The 18,507-nt window shown below is 46.6% G+C and overlaps 1 protein-coding gene across 1 annotated transcript in view; it reads right to left on the minus strand.

Moving 5' to 3' along the window:
- Positions 1 to 1,145: 1,145 nt before the first annotated feature.
- Plcg2 (phospholipase C gamma 2) overlaps positions 1,146 to 18,507 on the minus strand; it is a 134,649-nt gene continuing 117,287 nt past the window's right edge. Inside the window, exons 31-33 of the mRNA XM_052167117.1 lie at positions 15,633 to 15,721; positions 2,144 to 2,328; positions 1,146 to 1,500 (exon numbers count right to left, since the gene is read on the minus strand). Coding sequence (XP_052023077.1) covers positions 1,458 to 1,500; positions 2,144 to 2,328; positions 15,633 to 15,721 — 317 coding nt within the window. The 3' untranslated portion in view covers positions 1,146 to 1,457. The remainder of the gene's footprint in view (positions 1,501 to 2,143; positions 2,329 to 15,632; positions 15,722 to 18,507) is intronic.

An 18,507-nucleotide genomic window follows, 5' to 3' on the forward strand; every position in this document is an offset into this window, starting at 1 on the left:
GTCTTCAAGGGCTCATAGTGGGTGTGGCCTCTAAACCCGGTAACAAATGCTTTCTTCCAAGGTCAGAAGGTATTGAGGTAAGTCTGTGAAGGAGCTGTGCTCGGGGAAACTTTTGGAAAATGAAGGGATAGGTTCCTTTGGTCAGGGAGAGCTAGTTTTTAATCTTTTCTCCAGCAACACATACGTTGAGGTCACCATTTTGGATCTCACCCAGAGAGTTTCTGATCTCAGGTTCCACTCTGAGACAAAGCAGCTTACTGTTGACCCCTCCCCCACCCATGACCAGATCTCAGCAGCTCAGAGATCTACAGCTGCTTTCCCAAGTCAATTCTTCACTCACTGAGAAGCTGTGAGTTTACTGTTTGTCCGTCTTCTCCTTTAAGAGTTTTATAAAGCTGGAGACTTAGCTCAGTGGTAGCAGAAGGGCCTGAGTTCAATCCCCACCATCGCCACATACACACACACACACACACACACACCTTGTTAAATCCTGAAGTGTTGAATGATGTCTCACAGGTAACTGTGGACCGGGTAGGTGTGCCCGCCTCTCTGAAGTAACTGCAGGTCTCCTGTAACACTCTTAAGATCAATACCATCAGAGCGTAACTTGGTGCACCTGAATGTTGGATAACGCAGAGAAATTTTCCTATAAACCTACCTTTCCGCTTCCTCTTTAACCAGCAATGACACTGTTGGCTGTGGCCCCAGGACCTTGGCAGCAGCCTCCTACCAGACTTAAGAGGACCCTGGATGTGCTGAGTCGAGGCAGGCACAACAACGACATGTATGAAGCTAGCACCCCAATACCACTAGCCATGAGACAAAAAAAAAAATGTCCTAAGGGCAGACTCCATCCCCCATTTCTGAAAATTCCGTGTAGATCTGTCCAGCCAACTGCTATGCCATTAGTAGTTAACGCCCGTTGAGATGAGCCCCTGGCAGCCTTTTGGGGTCCTGTGGAATACACTGGCATTAACTGTAGAATCATTTGTCTCTTAGCTAAAATCCATTTTGGAATCTAAAGAATTAGCTCCCCATGTCTCAGGTCATCTTCCGTGGAAGTCGATTGCCTGGGTCATTGTCAGAATCTTGTTCACCAAAGAGGAATTCCTGTTTACTGTACCGATCAAGTATAGAACGCTTAATGGCATGAAACTGTTGTCTTTATTCAAAGAGGCTGAGAACAACAACGGGGAAGGACAAAACATGACACACAGAGTTTGAGGATCCTCTATCAGGAGTATAAGTTAAAGTTGTCCAAGGTGGAAAAGGAACAGGAAGGTCTTAACTCCTCCTGCCCGTGGGGGCGTCTTCAGAAATGTCATCTCTATGGCGAGTGGCTCGGAGAGAGGACGTTGAATGTCACAGATCAATCTCTTCCTGGGGGCTGCTTATAAGGCTCTCCCGTACCCAAAGGCACTTGTGAACACCATACGCATGCGCACACGCATGCGCTTCTAGGAGTAGAACCTGCTATTGCTCACCCTCTTCTCTCTCAACCTGAAATAAAGGAGATTGAGTCCATCAGTGTGTAACTCCCACCCTACCTAGCACATCACTTGTGGAGGAGGCTCCGGGCTCCTAGCACACCCCTCAGCCTTGGAGAATGTCCACTTCCTCCTTGGTAAGCAGGGCAATGGCGGCTGGTCTGAGGATCCAATGAGAACACACGTAGTGGGTGGAGCTCACGCAGTGCTCTTTGAAGGTTAGTTCATCCGACACTTGGTCTGGGACCATGGGGGCACCACCGGCCGCCTCTCCCACCCACCCCATGTCTGGGATGTGATCAGAAGCTTCCCATGGAGAAAGTCCGTCACAGATCTGAATCAGACTACAGCGGACCGCTCAGTGAGGACAACTTCAAAGTTCGTAGTCACAGTAGCTTAATTATAGAGCTCTTGCCTCGCCATGCACGAGACCCCAGGTTTGATCCCCAACACAGCCACGGGGGACAATTGGTCCTCATTTATCCTCATTATTAAACTGAAATATCCTTGGAGAAACCAGTTCTATGTGAGGGAAACAGCAGGTGTTTGAGGTGTTAGACAGCCCCAGTGCAGAAGCTCCAGGACTTTGGGGGTTGGCGGGCGTGGGGGGGATGGGAGGGGGATGGGAGGGGCTTGGGTGTTATGGTCACACCTACCTCCGGTTGCACTTCTCCTGGTACAGCTGCAGCTGATTCTCGTTAACGTTGAATTCCTTCACCAGGGCATCACGGTTGGCTCCGCGCAGGTTCTGGTGTGTGTCATACAGGAAGAGCTGATTGTTGAGCTCTTCCTGCCGTCTCCTCAGTTGGCGACAGGAGGAATAGAGTTCCTCTTCACTCTCCTGGGGATGGGGATGGGGGGAGAACAACCTTGTGAGCGACATCTTCCAAGCCAGTATTGGAGACACATCTTGTGTCTCCCATGAGTGCCTGTAAGAACGCAGACGCCCAGCGCTTCCTGGAGGCCAAGGCCTAATTTACACAAAAGTGACTTTTGCTACATAGTAGAACTTTCTTCCAAAGTTGGCGTCTCTCCTGTAGACCCCAGCCTCTGCTTTTCCATTATCTCCTACACCAAAGCTAGCAGCTGCTACAGCCCTTGGTCTTCCAAAGGTGGCTTTACTATGAAAGCCTGAAACACAAGAGCACTGTGTGCCTTTCTGCTCATCACTAGGTCAGATCAACTTCTGTCTTTTACCTACGTTCATGGATGTCTCTACAGGCATACAGGCATATATTCACAAGGAAGAAAAGGTGGCACAAGGTGAGGGGGTGGGGGGCGGGGAGAGGTGAGAGCAGACAACTAATACCATTCAGGGAACTTAAAGGGCAGAGTAAAGCCAAGGAGATGCTTGAGCCATAAGAGCTTGGGTTGTAAGTGTGAAGACTTGAAGACATCCCCAGCACCCACTTAAACCCCCCCCCCCAACAGACTGATACAAACTTAATATCGGCTCTGGGGAGGCAAAGACAGGTTCTTAGGGCTCGGGGCTGGCCAGCCTACCCTAATTAATAAGCTCAGTGCCAGAGAGAAAAGCTGTCTCAAAAGCCAAGGCAGGAGCTGGAGAGAAGGCCGAGGCCTTAAAGAGTTCTTGCTGATCCTGCAGGGACCAGAGTTCAGTCCCAAACCCCCATATCAGGGCAACCCACAGCCACCCACCCGAGGGGATCCAACACTGTCTTCTAGCACCTGATCTCCCATGCACACAGACACAGGCACAGTTGTCTTATGTTACACTTCTGTGGGTAGCCACAAGGGCAGAGCGGATGAGGAGCAGGTGCTTCTGATACAATGTACAGCTTCCATAAAGCTGGCGATCTCCTGACCCCAGCCGCTGCTCCCTTCACTAACTACAATGCTGTGCTTGCCGCTGTCTCAGGAATACAGGCAGCATCTTCTCCAGAGATGCACTCTTACAACTCCTCAGTCTGTGAGTTGCGACCCCTTGGGGGGGGGGGGGTGTCAAACATCTCTTTCACAGAGGTCGCCTAAGACCAACGGAAGACACAGATATTTATATTCTGGTTTCATGACAGTAGCAAAATTGCTGTTTTGAAGTGGCAACAAGAATAATTTTATGGTTGGGGGTCACCACACCATGAGGAACTGTATTAAAGGGTCACAGCATCAGGAAAGTTTAGGACCGCTGCTGTAGGGTTTTGCTGAATCAGGTCTTCTGGCTCCGCTTCCCGCCATAGCAGATGGGCATCAACTTATTATTACAGGCTGCTTTCTTGGCCTCTCAGGAATCACTGATGTTCTAAGTGGCTTCTAGAAGAGCAAATCCTTTCCAGAAAGTTCTCCATGGGAAGAATAACTTCGGCAGCCACAGCTCTAGGAAATGTATTTCCTAAATAATAAGCCTCGGAAGTCGAAATTGCCCTTTGATATGTGGGCAGCAGAAAGCATCTTGCGTCTGCAGGCATGAGAGCATGAATCTTGTCATCCATCTCCACCAGGCCCCTGGGTGACCAGCGCACCGTCCGTGCACAGCAGTACTCAGGCCGGGAATTTTCCTTTTGAGGTCTCAATGGCGGTGCTTAAATGCTTCAGTAAATCATGTCATAAACCGATGCGCTGTCACCCAGGCTTCGGTGTGAAGTGGATTTAAGATAATCCTCGGGGGACCAGGATTTTTAAAACGGTAAACTTAGCTCTTCACATTAGTCTCTCACCAAGGCGGGCTGTCTTTTGAAGCTTAGCATCCAGGTCTCTCTATAGCGACAGCATCCGCCATCTCTTCCTAGAGGAGATTATTTCATCTGCTCTGAGACTGTACTGCACAGCCTCCTCCTCCATCTGTGGAAGCTGCCTTTTTTTTTTTTTCTGTAGCTTTCTCGAAGAACTGTGGAGAGTCAGGACTTCCGTTAAATGAATGCTGTGGCTGCCTCGATCCTCTAACAGACCACTGATGCTTTCTCCATATTGAAATAAGATGTCTCATTGTCTGTGCTTATAAGACTAGCTTTCCCCTCAAGCCCCAAGAGCCTTTCCCTAGTGTTCACGACTTAACTTGATTATAAGCCCTGGCTCCTGCCCTGGCTCTGCTCTTGATGCCCTGTCCTAGGCTTAACCTAGTCTAGCTTTGCTCTAATGTGACAGACATGTGACTCTTCCTGTCCCTGGGACATTCTAGTAACTGGGGCTCTTACCTGTGTCTCAGGGGATCAGGAAGCTAGAGGAAGGGCGGTGAAGGATACTGAATCCATAGATTGGTCAGAATATGCACATTTACCAATTCAGTGCCTCCCATGGGTGCAGCCTGCAGCACCCCCCAACCAGTCACAACAGTGAGATCGGAGATCGCGGATCTCCACGGTGGCTGTAATAAGCTACCTTATGCTGAAAATCCAAAATAGATTCAGATGGCGCAGGGCCACACAAAGCTATCAGGAGCTGCTAAGGGAAGCCCAAATGAAGGGCTTCATGCAGGGTTGCCCCAAGCCTCACTTTTCAAGATTCTTAACACATTCAGCGTAAAGGAAAGTAAGGGTTGCCTGCCTAGGTGTGACATATATTTTTTTTTATTCGATATATTTTTTATTTACATTTCAAATGATTTCCCCTTTTCTAGCCCCTCACTCCCCGAAAGTCCCATAAGCCCCCTTCTCTTCCCCTGTCCTCCCACCCACCCCTTCCCACTTCCCCGTTCTGGTTTTGCCCTATACTTCTTCACTGAATCTTTCCAGAACAAGGGGCCACTCCTCCTTTCTTCTTGTACCTCATTTGATGTGTGGATTATGTTTGGGGTATTCCAGTTTTCTAGGTTAATATCCACTTATTAGTGAGTGCATACCATGAGTCACCTTTTGAGTCTGGGTTACCTCACTTAGTATGATGTTTTCTAGCTCCATCCATTTGCCTAAGAATTTCATGAATTCATTGTTTCTAATGGCTGAATAGTACTCCATTGTGTAGCTATACCACATTTTTTGCATCCACTCTTCTGTTGAGGGATACCTGGGTTCTTTCCAGCATCTGGCAATTATAAATAGGGCTGCTATGAACATAGTAGAGCATGTATCCTTATTACATGGTGGGGAATCCTCTGGGTATATGCCCAGGAGTGGTATAGCAGGATCTTCTGGAAGTGAGGTGCCCAGTTTTCGGAGGAACCGCCAGACTGATTTCCAGAGTGGTTGTACCAATTTGCAACCCCACCAGCAGTGGAGGAGTGTTCCTCTTTCTCCACATCCTCTCCAACACCTGCTGTCTCCTGAATTTTTAATCTTAGCCATTCTGACTGGTGTAAGGTGAAATCTCAGGGTTGTTTTGATTTGCATTTCCCTAATGACTAATGAAGTTGAGCATTTTTTAAGATGCTTCTCCGCCATCCGAAGTTCTTCAGGTGAGAATTCCCTGTTTAACTCTGTACCCCATTTTTTAATAGGGTTGTTTGGTTTTCTGGAGTCTAACTTCTTGAGTTCTTTATATATATTAGATATTAGCCCTCTATCTGATGTAAGATTGGTGAAGATCTTTTCCCACTTTGTTGGTTGCCGATTTGTCCTTTTGATGGTGTCCTTTGCCGTACAGAAACTTTGTAATTTTATGAGGTCCCATTTGTCAATTCTTGATCTTAGAGCATATGCTATTGGTGTTCTGTTCAGAAATTTTCTCCCTGTACCAATGTCCTCAAGGGTCTTCCCCAGTTTCTTTTCTATTAGCTTCAGAGTGTCTGGCTTTATGTGGAGGTCCTTGATCCATTTGGATCTGAGCTTAGTACAGGCGACAAGGATGGATCAATTCGCATTCTTCTGCATGCTGACCTCCATAAGATGCAAATATACCACGATATCACCTCAGTTTTCCCACCTCCGCACTTTATCATCTACAAGTTTAGTTTATAGGTGGGAGCTACATAGGGGTTTGCTTCCGGTAGGATTCTTGTCAACTCAGAAATGCATTTGTGCTTGTGGGTGTCCCCAGAAGCCAAAGGTCAGCATCGGGTATCTTCCTCCATGGCGCTCCACTGTCACATTTATGTCTGAACAGCATCTCACAGTGTAGCCCTGGCTGGCTAGAGCCTCGCTAGGCCTCTCCAGTATTGAGATTCAGTGTGTGCACCGCCTTGCCTGGCCACCTAAATTCCGAGATGATGCTTCTCACAGATCCCGGAGCTGAGCCAGTCCACCCGGCCCATGAGCTCCGAGGATCAGCCTGCTCTCCCACTTTTCCTAGAGTGCACTGGGGTTACAGATGTGTTCCATGTAGCCTGGCTTTTAAGTGTGTACTGGGATCTAAATTCAGCCATCTCCCCGGCTGTATGAATGCCTCTGTGCAGTAGCATCTCCCTAGTTCCGCATGGACATCTGTACTGTCCTACTGCCCTGACAGGTGGAGACTGGACACTGCATCCACTCCCCTTGCCAGTCTGCAGCTGGCATGTCCCTGTCCTCCAGCCTCCAGGGCTGATGAGAACAACTCCAATGCTAGATTTTACCTTATACACACTCAGGCTCATCTGGGTGCATTGGCCATTTTCTGCTCATCCCACTGAATCAAACAAACGCATGCACAGATAGAGACCGTCCCTCCGCGAACCACCTGAGGAGTGGCCCAGCCCATCACTTCCTCTACAATCTCCCTCTCTAACGGTGTTGTGTTCAAGATTCTGAAATACATAGGCACCTTTCTTTAAATTGAAATTTTCTTTGTTTCATTTTATATTTCGAGTCAGGGTTCCTCTGTGTAGCCCTGACTGTTCTGAAACTTGCTCTGTAGATCAGGCTGGCCTCGAACTCACAGAGATTTTCGTTACATAAGAGAGTTCATTTCTGTTTCCAGATCCTTTTCTGGGGCTCCACGAGGTAGCTCCCACAGTGCCTGTGACTTCTGTCTCAAGGGTCCACTGCCCGCCGTCCACTCTAGCTGCACAGTGGGCCTTTCTTCCTCTGCGTGTGCTAGGTTTTGTGGGAGGGGGGTTCCATTACAGCTTGGAGCTTTGTCTGATTGGTATCTGTGTCCCGTCAATGGATCTGGGGGGGCAAGCACAGTAGTACCTCTCTCTTTGGACCTGTCATGACCAAACTCTAGCTGGTCAGGCACCAGGAGGGTTTTAATCTTCAGGTCCCTCCCCAGTAGAAGAAAAACCATTCTCGATCTCAAAAAATTCCGGGCCAGCTCGATGCTTGGTCCACCAGGACTCTGGATTTATAGGTTCTCCCTTTCCCTACCTCATTCTTCCTCTGTCATTTTATGATTTTCAAAACTCCGTATCATAGCTTTTCTCTAAAACACTTCTGTAGGGCTATGCCTTCTTTTTTTTTTTTAATTTTATTTTTCAAGACAGGGTTTCACTGTGTAGCCCTGGCTGTCCTAGAACTCACTCTGTAGACCAGGCTGGCCTCTAACTCAGAAATCCTCCTCCCTCTGCCAATCAAGTGTGGGATGAAGGGTATGCGCCGCCCGGCTGGACTATGCCTTTAGCTGGAGAGCCAACAAGCCAGGCTTCCCTGGTTCTCTCCACCCCTTTGCTCCTTTCTCCTGCCAGCCCAGGGAAAAGCACATTCTGACCCAAACCAGGCTATGAGGGAAGCTGGTTTTCTAAATATCCCCTCTGGGGACCACCAGCAGCTTGCTCCCTGATGTTGGTCAGGGTGTGGGTAAGCTTTCCACATTCTGTTCTGTTCCCAAAAGCAGGTCACCTGGGCAGAGACCCCCCCTTCCCCTAAATGTCAAGACTGACCTAAAAACCCAGCCCTGACTTTCAGAAAACATCTCCCCTAGAGCAAATGTTCTCAGCCTTCCTAATGCCTCTGTCCTTTGACACAGTTCCTTGGTGAACCCCCAGCCATAAAATTATTCCCGTTGCTACTTTGTAACTGTAATTTTGCTACTGTTATTAATCATATGAATGTTATGAATCTGTTATGCAGGATACTTGATATTCGACCCCAAAGGGGTCTCAACCCACAAGTTGAAAACCACTGTCCCCTCACTTTTTTTTTAAACAAATCACCTTTTTATTCTTTGTTCTATTTATTACACTACCAAATATCTAGCCCATCGGGCATATGTCACATAAAAGTTATGTGAAGACCTCTACTATTTACAAAGTCAACAAAGGATAAAACCCTGCCACCAACTACAGCACCCAGCGGCGGAAGAGGGGCTGAGTGACTCAGAGACCTGCAGCTGATGATAAAAGGCGTGCAGCGCTTTGAAAAGCACACGCCAGAGAGGGGCTGCTTCTCCGAGACGTCTGCAGAGGGGCAAAGGGTACGCATGTGTGACTCCAACTTCACAAAGATCACGTTCAGGAAAAAGAAAAGAAGGAAAGGCAGAGTAAACAACAAGCTATGAGCAGGCTGTCATGGGATTTTTTTTTCTAACCTCCCTCCTTTTTTACACTATTCCCCAAATTAAATATAGCGCTAAAACACTCCTTAAAAACATACATTTGGCAAACCTGGTAAAGAACCAAGGGTCCATGAGGTGACGGTGGCATGCAAATGGCCCCCTCGGAAGTGATTCGAGTTATTTACTGACAGACTTCCGCAGCTTCAAGCTTTATTTCAACAAACACATCGTGAGACAATTCCATCGGGGCTATGGATGGGTCAATCTCTTGTTCAGAAGAGTCTCGCTGGCTGTCACATCCAGAGGTTATAGTGACGAATCCAGCAAGGTTGGACCCTTAGCCATCAAAAGGGAAGCCTAACACGTGTGGCCTGCACGGCCTCAGAGAGAGGCCCTCATCCCGGCATGGATGGAAATGCCAACTGGCAGCCGGAGGTGGTACAGCACCAGGTGACAGATGCACAGTTAAATACAGGCTCAGGAGCCAGCTACCGAGGTGAACTTTGCACATACTCACAGGCTTCCACTTAAAGAGCAGACCTGCAAGAGGGGACTTTCCATTCAGAACCTCCTTCCCACCCCCAGTTGCCCTCACGCCCACAGTGGGGGTCCCCAACATATCAGGCATCCCTCATCAAAGAAGGCAAGCCTAGCTGAGCACAATCTTCTTTCAAATGCATCCATTTCTTCTGCCATCAACGATTCCTAATAATTTATTGATGACCGTTGCGGGGTGTTTACAGCAGCTTCGCAAAGTGCGCTCCGACTGCCTTCCGCAGCCACGCTCGCTGCCTGGTTTTCCCATGAACTGCCTGCAGATGGACTTTATGGGTGCAGAGGGGCAGCGGAGCTCCTCCACCCCCACCCCCACCCCCACCCCCAGGCAACAGAGGAAGAAGCCCACAAGCGAGCAGCAGTGGGCTGAGAGGCAGGGAGTCTGACTCAGCAAAGCCTCTTCTAGCTTCCTTATCTTCAAGGTTTAGGTTTTCGATTCTACCACTCTGCTAAATTATGCGGCCCTACTCATTTCGCATCTGGGAATGGAGCCTAAGCGAATGATTCAGACATAAGTGAAGGGAGCCAGGCCTGGGAGCCTGAGGGGTAAATGGGGTCCCATCTAAGTATTGGAGGAATACTGAAATTATGACAAATCTGCTTAATGTCAGTACGGAATATGGAAAGGTGCTTAGAATCTCATTTTAGAGCAGTGGTTCTCAAAGAAGGATATGGCCACCTGAGGGATGTGTTTGAGCCAGGAGTTTGTACTGTTGGGTGAGGTGGGAACTGCCGCCATCTAGTGGACAAAAGGCGCAGATTCTACTGAACGGCTACGAAGACTATCCTGGTGCCAAATCTGAACAAAGTCTGGGGAGTCGGGGATGGGTGTGAATACACACACACACACACACACACACACACACGGAAATGAAGTAAGCAAACAAACTCAATACTGATTTCTCTTTTCTCTCTAAATGTGATCTGTGGTGTGTGTGTGTGTGTGTGTGTGTGTATGTGTGTGTGTGTACATGCATCCACATTTGTATATTGCTGTGTATGCACATGAATGTGTAGAAGCCAGGGGTAAATACTGGATGTCTCCCTCAGGTTCCACTTTATGTTTGAGACAGGGTCCCTCACAGACCTGAATTGTACAGATTGGCTCGCCCAGCCAGCAGGCCCCAGGAGTCCTCTGCTCTGTGCCTCCTGCCATGCTGTTACAGATCAGCACTGCTATGTCTGGCTTTTATGTGTATGTCAAGGATCAAAACTCAGGTCCTCCTGCCCATGGGCACATTACCAGGCGATCCATCTCCCCAGACCCATGGGGGGTTTGGTAAGCCATCATACCAAACGGGATTTTATCTTGATAGATTTATTAAGCATCCTGGTCTTACTTATGATGTGTTGACTTGTACATAATTCATTCTGAAGAACAGCACTTTAAGACCTGTGTGGACTTAAGCATTTTGCTCACTCGGCTATAGTACAGGAAGGAACTTATAAAAATGTCCCTGCCCACCTTTCCACCACCGAAGGAACATGGAATTGGCTGGAGGGGGCCTCATTGGAGGTTCAAGTGAAAACTGTATTTTTTAATTTAACATATGAAATTATTTTTAAGATGAAAACTATTCTATTATCTGTCCCCTTCAGATAGAATTTCCTCATGCTGAATCTATCTTACATTAGAGAGGGGCGGTACCCTTGGCCTACTGGGTCGTTGGCCAACTACTGTCTGTCACTCTGCCTCCTGCCTGGGGTCCCTTATTTTTATGTCTTCGTTCACCCCAGTGTTTTGTGAATGCTTGAGAAACCACCATACTAGGAAGACAAGTATTTTAACCTAAGAGTCAAGTTCAGGATAGATTCATTCACTCATTCATTCATTCATTCATTCATTCATTCATTCATTTGAGCCCTGACTGGTCTGGAACTCACTAAGATGTGCTAGCCTCTGCCTCCTGAGTGCTGGGGTTGAAGGTGTGTGCCAACATGCCTGGCTATAAATTCAGCAGTTTTCACTTCCTGGACTACCACAATGCCAGTTAAAGGCATCTCCCTGCCCCGTCCCATTTGAAAGCTCTCGGCTATGTTCCAGGAACTGACAATCAAGAACCTGCCAACATGTTAATTCTCACAGCCAAAAGAACGTCACAGGCCAACAGCTCTGTACCAGAAAACACACTGAGGTATCACGACCACCACCATACGATATGGCAGCACACTGGGGCCTAAGGCCACAGTTGGCTTAGCTTTCCCAGAGGGGCTATAGAATTTTCTGGCTCATGGCAAGCTCTCTGGGGTGTTGGTAGAAGAATGAAGGGTTGTGGAAAACTGAATTATCAACTTGCCAGGCATGGCAGTAAGAGCCCTTGCTCAATCGTGTTCATTGCTGCTTCATAATAGATAGAAATTGAAAACAGCCTAAATGTCCATCAGCGAGGGTGAATGGATAATGCACTACATTTACACAATGCAATATTGCTCAGCCATTTAAAAATGAAATGGGGAAATTGGCAGGTAAACGGATGGAGCTAGAAAAAAATTCATCTTGAGCGAGGTCTAGACTTGGATAGATAGGGTGTGTGTTATATGTGGTGTTAGCTATTAAGTCTTTGATAAGTGTTGCAGGATTTTCCATGTCCAATCATACTAGGGTAGCAGAAGGCCTGTGATTGGACAGGAAAAGGGAGGCAGAACTAGGAGTTGTGGGGACAGAGGTGGCAGGAGGAGAAGGGAGGGGAACCGAGATGGCTTCGGAAGTGGACCTGTGTGGCATTTACCAGCCACAGATAGCTGTTTTTATAAGGTTAGAAATATTGGGATAAAGCTTTCTCATTATCAGTTGGCTCTTAAATTACTGTATTGGCATCTTGTAAATTGTAATATTATTTATACATATATCTGATTAATTAATTAAGCTATAAGAGTTTTGATTTATCTGGTTACTGGAATGTGGGTCTGCTGATTAAAGGGGTTTATGGTAGGGAGGAAACATAGCTGAGATGCTGTGGGGACTAGCTGGGAGAGAATAGCTCGGCGCCGGGACCCTGCAGGGACATGGGGCTGTGGCCTGGCGGGGCAGGAGGGTTGCTTAGATCATTCTCGAATATTTCCCACAATAGATAAGTTACAACATGTATAACCACAGAGGGTTATACATGGGGTGGGAAAAGATGGCTCTCCATAGGAAAAGGAAATGGGATATATAGTTACAGATTGAGGGCAGGAGGAACGAACGGAGAGGGGTAGGGAAGGAGGTGACAGAGGGAATATGGGTAGGGCTGAAACTAAGGCCATGGAAGGGGTTGTCTAGTTACCTATGATAGAAGCTTCCTAAAATATATACATGTATGAGTCAGTCAGAATGGAATTGCCAAGTGATGTGTAAGATGGAGGCCCATCTGGACATCTCTCATCACCAAATGGTGCTTCCAATACCAAGAACGGGTCACATCCAATCAAGGAGTCGGCCAAAAATACCCCATTGGGAACCTGTCAACCACCAAGGCTATCAGTTGCTCTCCATGAACTGATGCTAAGGCCCTATTGCTGAAAACTATACCTATACAACTCACTGAAGATAAACAAGTGGAATCCGTGCCTCCCTAGAGCCTTTACTCCTGTGGACTAGTGTTCACGCTACTTGAAGGCCCTCTGCATGCTGCCAAAGGAGAAGGGTAAACACTGACCGGCTACAAAGTCTTCTGTCTATAACGATGACCAACCTGCAAGTTACTCTAGTGTAATGGTTGAACAAAGCGTATGAACGTAACCAACCAATATCTGATTTGAGTTAAGGCTCATTCCATGTTCCCAACACTGCTTGGGTGGCCAAAAAACTGGACACCGGATAGGCCAAGGAAAACCAAATACTACTGTAGGAATGTAGCCGTAAATACCCCTTAATGGCCTTCTGCCATATTTATAGATCAGGTTTCGCTCAGCCATCCTCAAAGAAGCTTCCTATTGAGGTTTTGTCTTTCACTGTCCACTGTAATGCTAAGTGCAGGCCCCCAAGACCTGGAGTCTGCATGTAGCCCCTAGGACCCTGCCCCCCAAGTTAATTCTGATTGGTGAATAAAGGTGCCAATAGCTGGGCAGGAGATCCATTGGTGGGTTGAGGTTTCAAGGACTTGGGAAGAGGGGACCAGGAATAAGTCTCCACAGAAGAAAAAGAGCAGACAGGAGGGAGAAGGAGAGTCACCATGGGCTAGGGGCCAAGAGAATGTGACCCAGAGAGCTGCCCAACTGGGTTAAGAGTGACCAAGATAGAACCCAGTAAATAGTGATACCTTGGGGGTTATCAATAGGAAAGTAGGTTCTAGCAACATGGAGGGTGGGCAACCACTCAGCTATTGTGCTGCCTAAGGCTGTTTAAAAATATAAAGGTTATATTGTTTTTCATCTAGGAACATAAACAGTCTAAGGCAGGGAAGAAATCTGTGGCGGGATTCTTAGTATTTTTTTTCAGATTTGTTTATTTTTTTAAATGTAAGTACACAGTAGCTGTCTTCAGACACACCCCAGAAGATGGCATCAGATCTCATTACGGATGGCTGTGAGCCACCATGTGGTTGCTGAGATTTGAACTCAGGACCTTCGGAAGAGCAGTTGGTGCTCTTAACCGCTGAGCCACCTCTCCAGCCTGATTCTTAGTATTTTTGACTACGCTTCCTCCTACAGCAGATGGTAACAGTAACAGAGAAGCCACAGCTGGGCAATGTGTAGAGGGTCCGAGAGTCCTTGGAACACTCAGTCCTAAATGGGATTCTTCACCAAATCCCTCCTTTCAGGGGTCAGGGAAGACAGTGGAAGAGGAGGTGGAAAATGTGTAAGACCTAGTTAGGATGGCGGACTCTGAGGAAACAAGGCCTTCTAAACACAACAGGACCAGTGCACATGTGAACTCAGGGGCCGTGGCAGTGTGCACAGGGCCTGCACGGGTCTGCACCAGATCAAGTCTCAGCTCGGATAGAAGTGGATCCAGCAGCTATCTCCAATTGTCTCACTGGAGATATAAGCTACTCTTAAGGGTCTACCAGTAGATGGCCAACACAAGAAATCAATAGCATTCTTGAAGGTTCTTTGTCTCATATGGTTTTGACAGGGCAATGTTTTTAACCTTCCAGGTCCTTCGCATATGTATGTATATATGTATGTCTACGTGTGTATATATACATATACATAGACAGCTTCCAGTTTTGTGTTTTTAGGGACTTCCTGAACATACAAATATGTGTGTCTCTGTGCCTGTGTGTGTATCATGTGCTTTTTCTTTGGCTATTTTTCTTCAGTTTGTTTTGTCCTATTCTGGTTTGTTTTTGTTTTCTTATCCTTCTTTAGATGCCTGCTTGTGTTCTAGTGAATGATGGAACGGGTACGGATTCTGATGGGAAGGAAGATAAGGGGGAAGGTCAGAGGAGCTGAGGGAGGGGAACCATGATCAGAATATACTGTATATAAAAAAAATCTAATTCCAATAAAAGAAAGGAAAGTGAAGCAAGAAAATCTTGCTACATGTGTTACCAACTATGAGAGCCTATTGTCAGTTCATGGTGCTCTTTGGAGTCCTTCAGTGAGGCAAAGATGTTCCCACCATATTTACATGTTATGATTTCAATGCAAAAACGACCCCACACAGACATGTTTGTTTAAATGTGGTCCCCACCTGGTGGTGGCGAAGCTGTGGAAAAAGAGAGTCACTGATGGCAGGCATTGAAGTTTTTAGCCCGGTCCCACTTCCTATACAGTCTCTGCTTCCTGATTCCTCATCAAGAAGCTGTCCAAACTCCCCTCACCACAGTGGACTGTATCACGTCAAACTGTGAGCCAAACAAACTCCCCTCCCTGACGGTGCTTCTTGTCTTGGTCACAGTGATAAAGTGAACACACAACCAAGCTAGTTAGTCAAAGGAGAAACAAGAACTCTTCAAGACACCAACAAACAAGAGGACTAGAACAAAGGTTACCACCCCATGGGAATCAGGGTCCAGCCTTCCCACACACAGACCCTTTGAAGCAATAACCCAAGGCCATCAGATGGGAAACACATCCAGAAAGGATGAGCTTGTCTGTAAAAGCATCATCCGCCCAGACTGTTGGTGACAAGTAACCACGAGGAACTTCTTCCCAGGACGGCTCCCTGCAGACTGTACAGCCCGCTCCAGACTCCTACAGCAATCCTCAAGCAAGGGTGCTGCGGAAGGGGGGGTGTTGGGGGAGAAGGGGGGAAGGGGGATGGGGGGTCTTGACTGGTCCTGGGAGGGTCTCAGCGCATTAATCCAGAGCATTTCTATTATATTCCCACCCATGGGCAACGTGTCAGTGCCCGCCACTCACCAGGACTGGCCGCATCTCACAGAAAACCAGGAGGGACGCCAGCTCGATGTATTCACTGTACCCGTTCTTCAGAGGGACTGATCTAAATCCTGGAGCAGAAACAGAAGGAGAAGAGCTAAAGCTAAAGCAACAGCTCTGGGCTTTCTTGTGATATCTTGGAGATGGCACACCCATTCCAAGGGTAGAGAGGTCAGTGTGCCATGCTGGGGCATCCTACCCAGATGCCCACGTTCCCATCCTAAAGTCCTAGAGAGGGACTAGTGTTCTTAACAAGCACATCCACATAGTAAAGTTAAAACACCTGCCAACTAGAAATGGTTGGCTCAGAAGAAATCAAAACTGGGCTGACAAGATGCCTCATCAGGTAAAGGTGTCTGCTGCGATGCCTGACACCCTGGGTCCCATAGGAAAGGAAAGAAACAGCCCCCATGTGTACTTACGAAGGCACAATTAGTAAACTTGATTTTAGAAAGAAGTAAGAGTCTACAGACTACTCCTCGTTGAAATTAGAGTGATTGATACTACTGTGGTTTAATTCCTTAATACTCATAAAGTCAAAAGAGTCAGAACGGTAATGAGTCTTCAACCTACCACCTCCACTTGGGCCTTCGCAAAGCACAGGGCTAGGGAGTAGCCTTTATCTTCAATGATTTCCTATCTGACTATGGCTTGGCAGTCTATGGCTGTATTGATCACTCTCTCTGGAACCCATTTCCTATTTACTCAGGATCCTTGTGCAGCAGACCCTGAAATGTGTCTTTTTATTTAGGCTTGACACGGGGTGAACTTGAACCGATCAGCACCCCCAGCCCCATTAAACAGTGTTTGCAGCAATCCATCTCAACAGCTGATTGGCTACTTTGTATAAAGGAATCCACAGAAGACTGGATACCTGCTCTCTAGCCTACAGCACACCATTGTCACTGGCCTTTTTTCTCTAAGCAGATGTTTGTGTTTCTTTTACAAAGCACAAATCCCTGGCCAGTAATATACATATAGATGGAAACAAAGGTACCTGTATGGATACAATGTATCGCTGAGGTGAGAGAGTGAGAAAGGCTAAATAATAGATAATGAACAAGGACTGGCTGCAGGTAACAGACACAAGTTATGAAAGACAATATAAAGCTAATGGTTTTTCTAGTTCTAATTATATCCTTTGAATTTTTTGGTTTGGGTAGCAGAGAAGTGCATTAAAAACACTCAATAGTGCAAGTGTAAAATCCAATGAGAAGCTGTAGCTTCATAATGGCTGCTCTAACTATAAAAGCTTATTGATATAGAGACTTAAGAGGTCTGCTTCAGTGTGTAATGTTTATTTGAATTTTTACAATAAGGTTTATTTTAAAAAAATAACAAGCACAGATCCAACGCATGGTCCCTGCTAGCTTACAAACAACCTTACATCTTAGCCATCCCTTCTAACGACCCCTTTGTCCCAAGAGCTTTTCATTTACATGGTATCTGCTGAGCCTCTAGGATAAGCGATGCACTGATTGGACACACCCCATTTCCTTGCACAGTCCTCCATCTCTGTGTTGGGTCATTTCTCTTAGGGAATATCTATACTATTTTCTTATCACCTTTATAAATTAACATTTGTTTGTGTGTATGTGCGCAAAGGTGAGGACAGTGTGCTTGTAGGAGCCAATTCTCTCCTTCTACGATGTGAGGACCCGAACCCAGGTTGTTGGGCTTGGCTGCAAGCACCTTTCCCTGCTGAGCCATCTCACCAGCCTCAGCTTCTCACCTTTAAACACTGCCTATTCAATCTTTCTTATGCTGCTGCTGTTTAGGATAAGGAAAAGGACATAGCCACCCAGCCCTTAGCCTGCCTTCCTTTTTTTTCTTTTCATCCCAATTTTGGATATTTCTTAAGGTGTTATTGTTTCTATACCAATTTATAGAACATTTGCATCCTGTTGACTTTTTTTAGAGCAAGCAAAAAAAAAAAAAAAGAGCTTTATTGAGTGATAGAGTAACAACTCCCTGTGGTGGGGTATCTTGGAAACAAGTTGCCCTGTGCCCTGCTTTACAGCCATTATTACAGCCAATATTCTCCCACAAAGAAAGGCTTGGGTATATTTTTCATTGTTGATTTGTTTTTAGTTGTTGTTGTATCAAGACAGGGTTTTTCCATATATCAGCCCCGGCTGTCCTTGAACTGACTATGTAGATCAGGCTGGCCTCAAACTCAGTTTCTTAAGCGCCGGGATTAAAGGCATGCACCACCACTGCCCAGATCAAAAATATTGTTAAACTGCTCAGTTCCTCCTGTCTTTTTATTTTTTTTTTTACTTCCTTGTGAATGTCTTAGCTACCTCGATTTGTTCTCTTGTGCTCATGTGACAGAGAATCCCTAATTGTGCATTTTAAGTGGATTTGAGTTTATAGATGTGTGATAGTTGAGATAGGTATAAAACTCTCAGGCCACATCCCAACTCCACCCCCACCCCATCCCATAGCATTTGGGGGACATTATGAATTTATTAAATACTGCTGTACTCAAATTGTATGACCTATTTCCACTTGATGGATAATGAGATTTTAGGCGGTGCTTGGGTTGTTGATTGTTCCAGCTTCTGTATGGGTTGATTAATCACAAACTGTCTGCAGATACCAGCACAATACTGGTCCAGCTTAATATAGTTTGTGACTCCCATTAAGATGCAAGTGCAGATTCTGTAGCTCTAACACCTTGTAACTCTGCTAAGACACAGATTCTGAGCATCTTATGGGCTGACCTGAGGACAGTTAATGGACTGGGAGAATAAACTAGACCTCAGGGTATTCAGGAGTGACCCAGGACACTGACAGGTAGCTGTGGACTTCAGCTATAGGGCAGGACTGATGGAGTGTGCCTCTTGAGCTAGGA

This window comes from Apodemus sylvaticus, chromosome 21 (assembly GCF_947179515.1).
Source record: "Apodemus sylvaticus chromosome 21, mApoSyl1.1, whole genome shotgun sequence".
NCBI lineage: Eukaryota > Metazoa > Chordata > Mammalia > Rodentia > Muridae > Apodemus > Apodemus sylvaticus.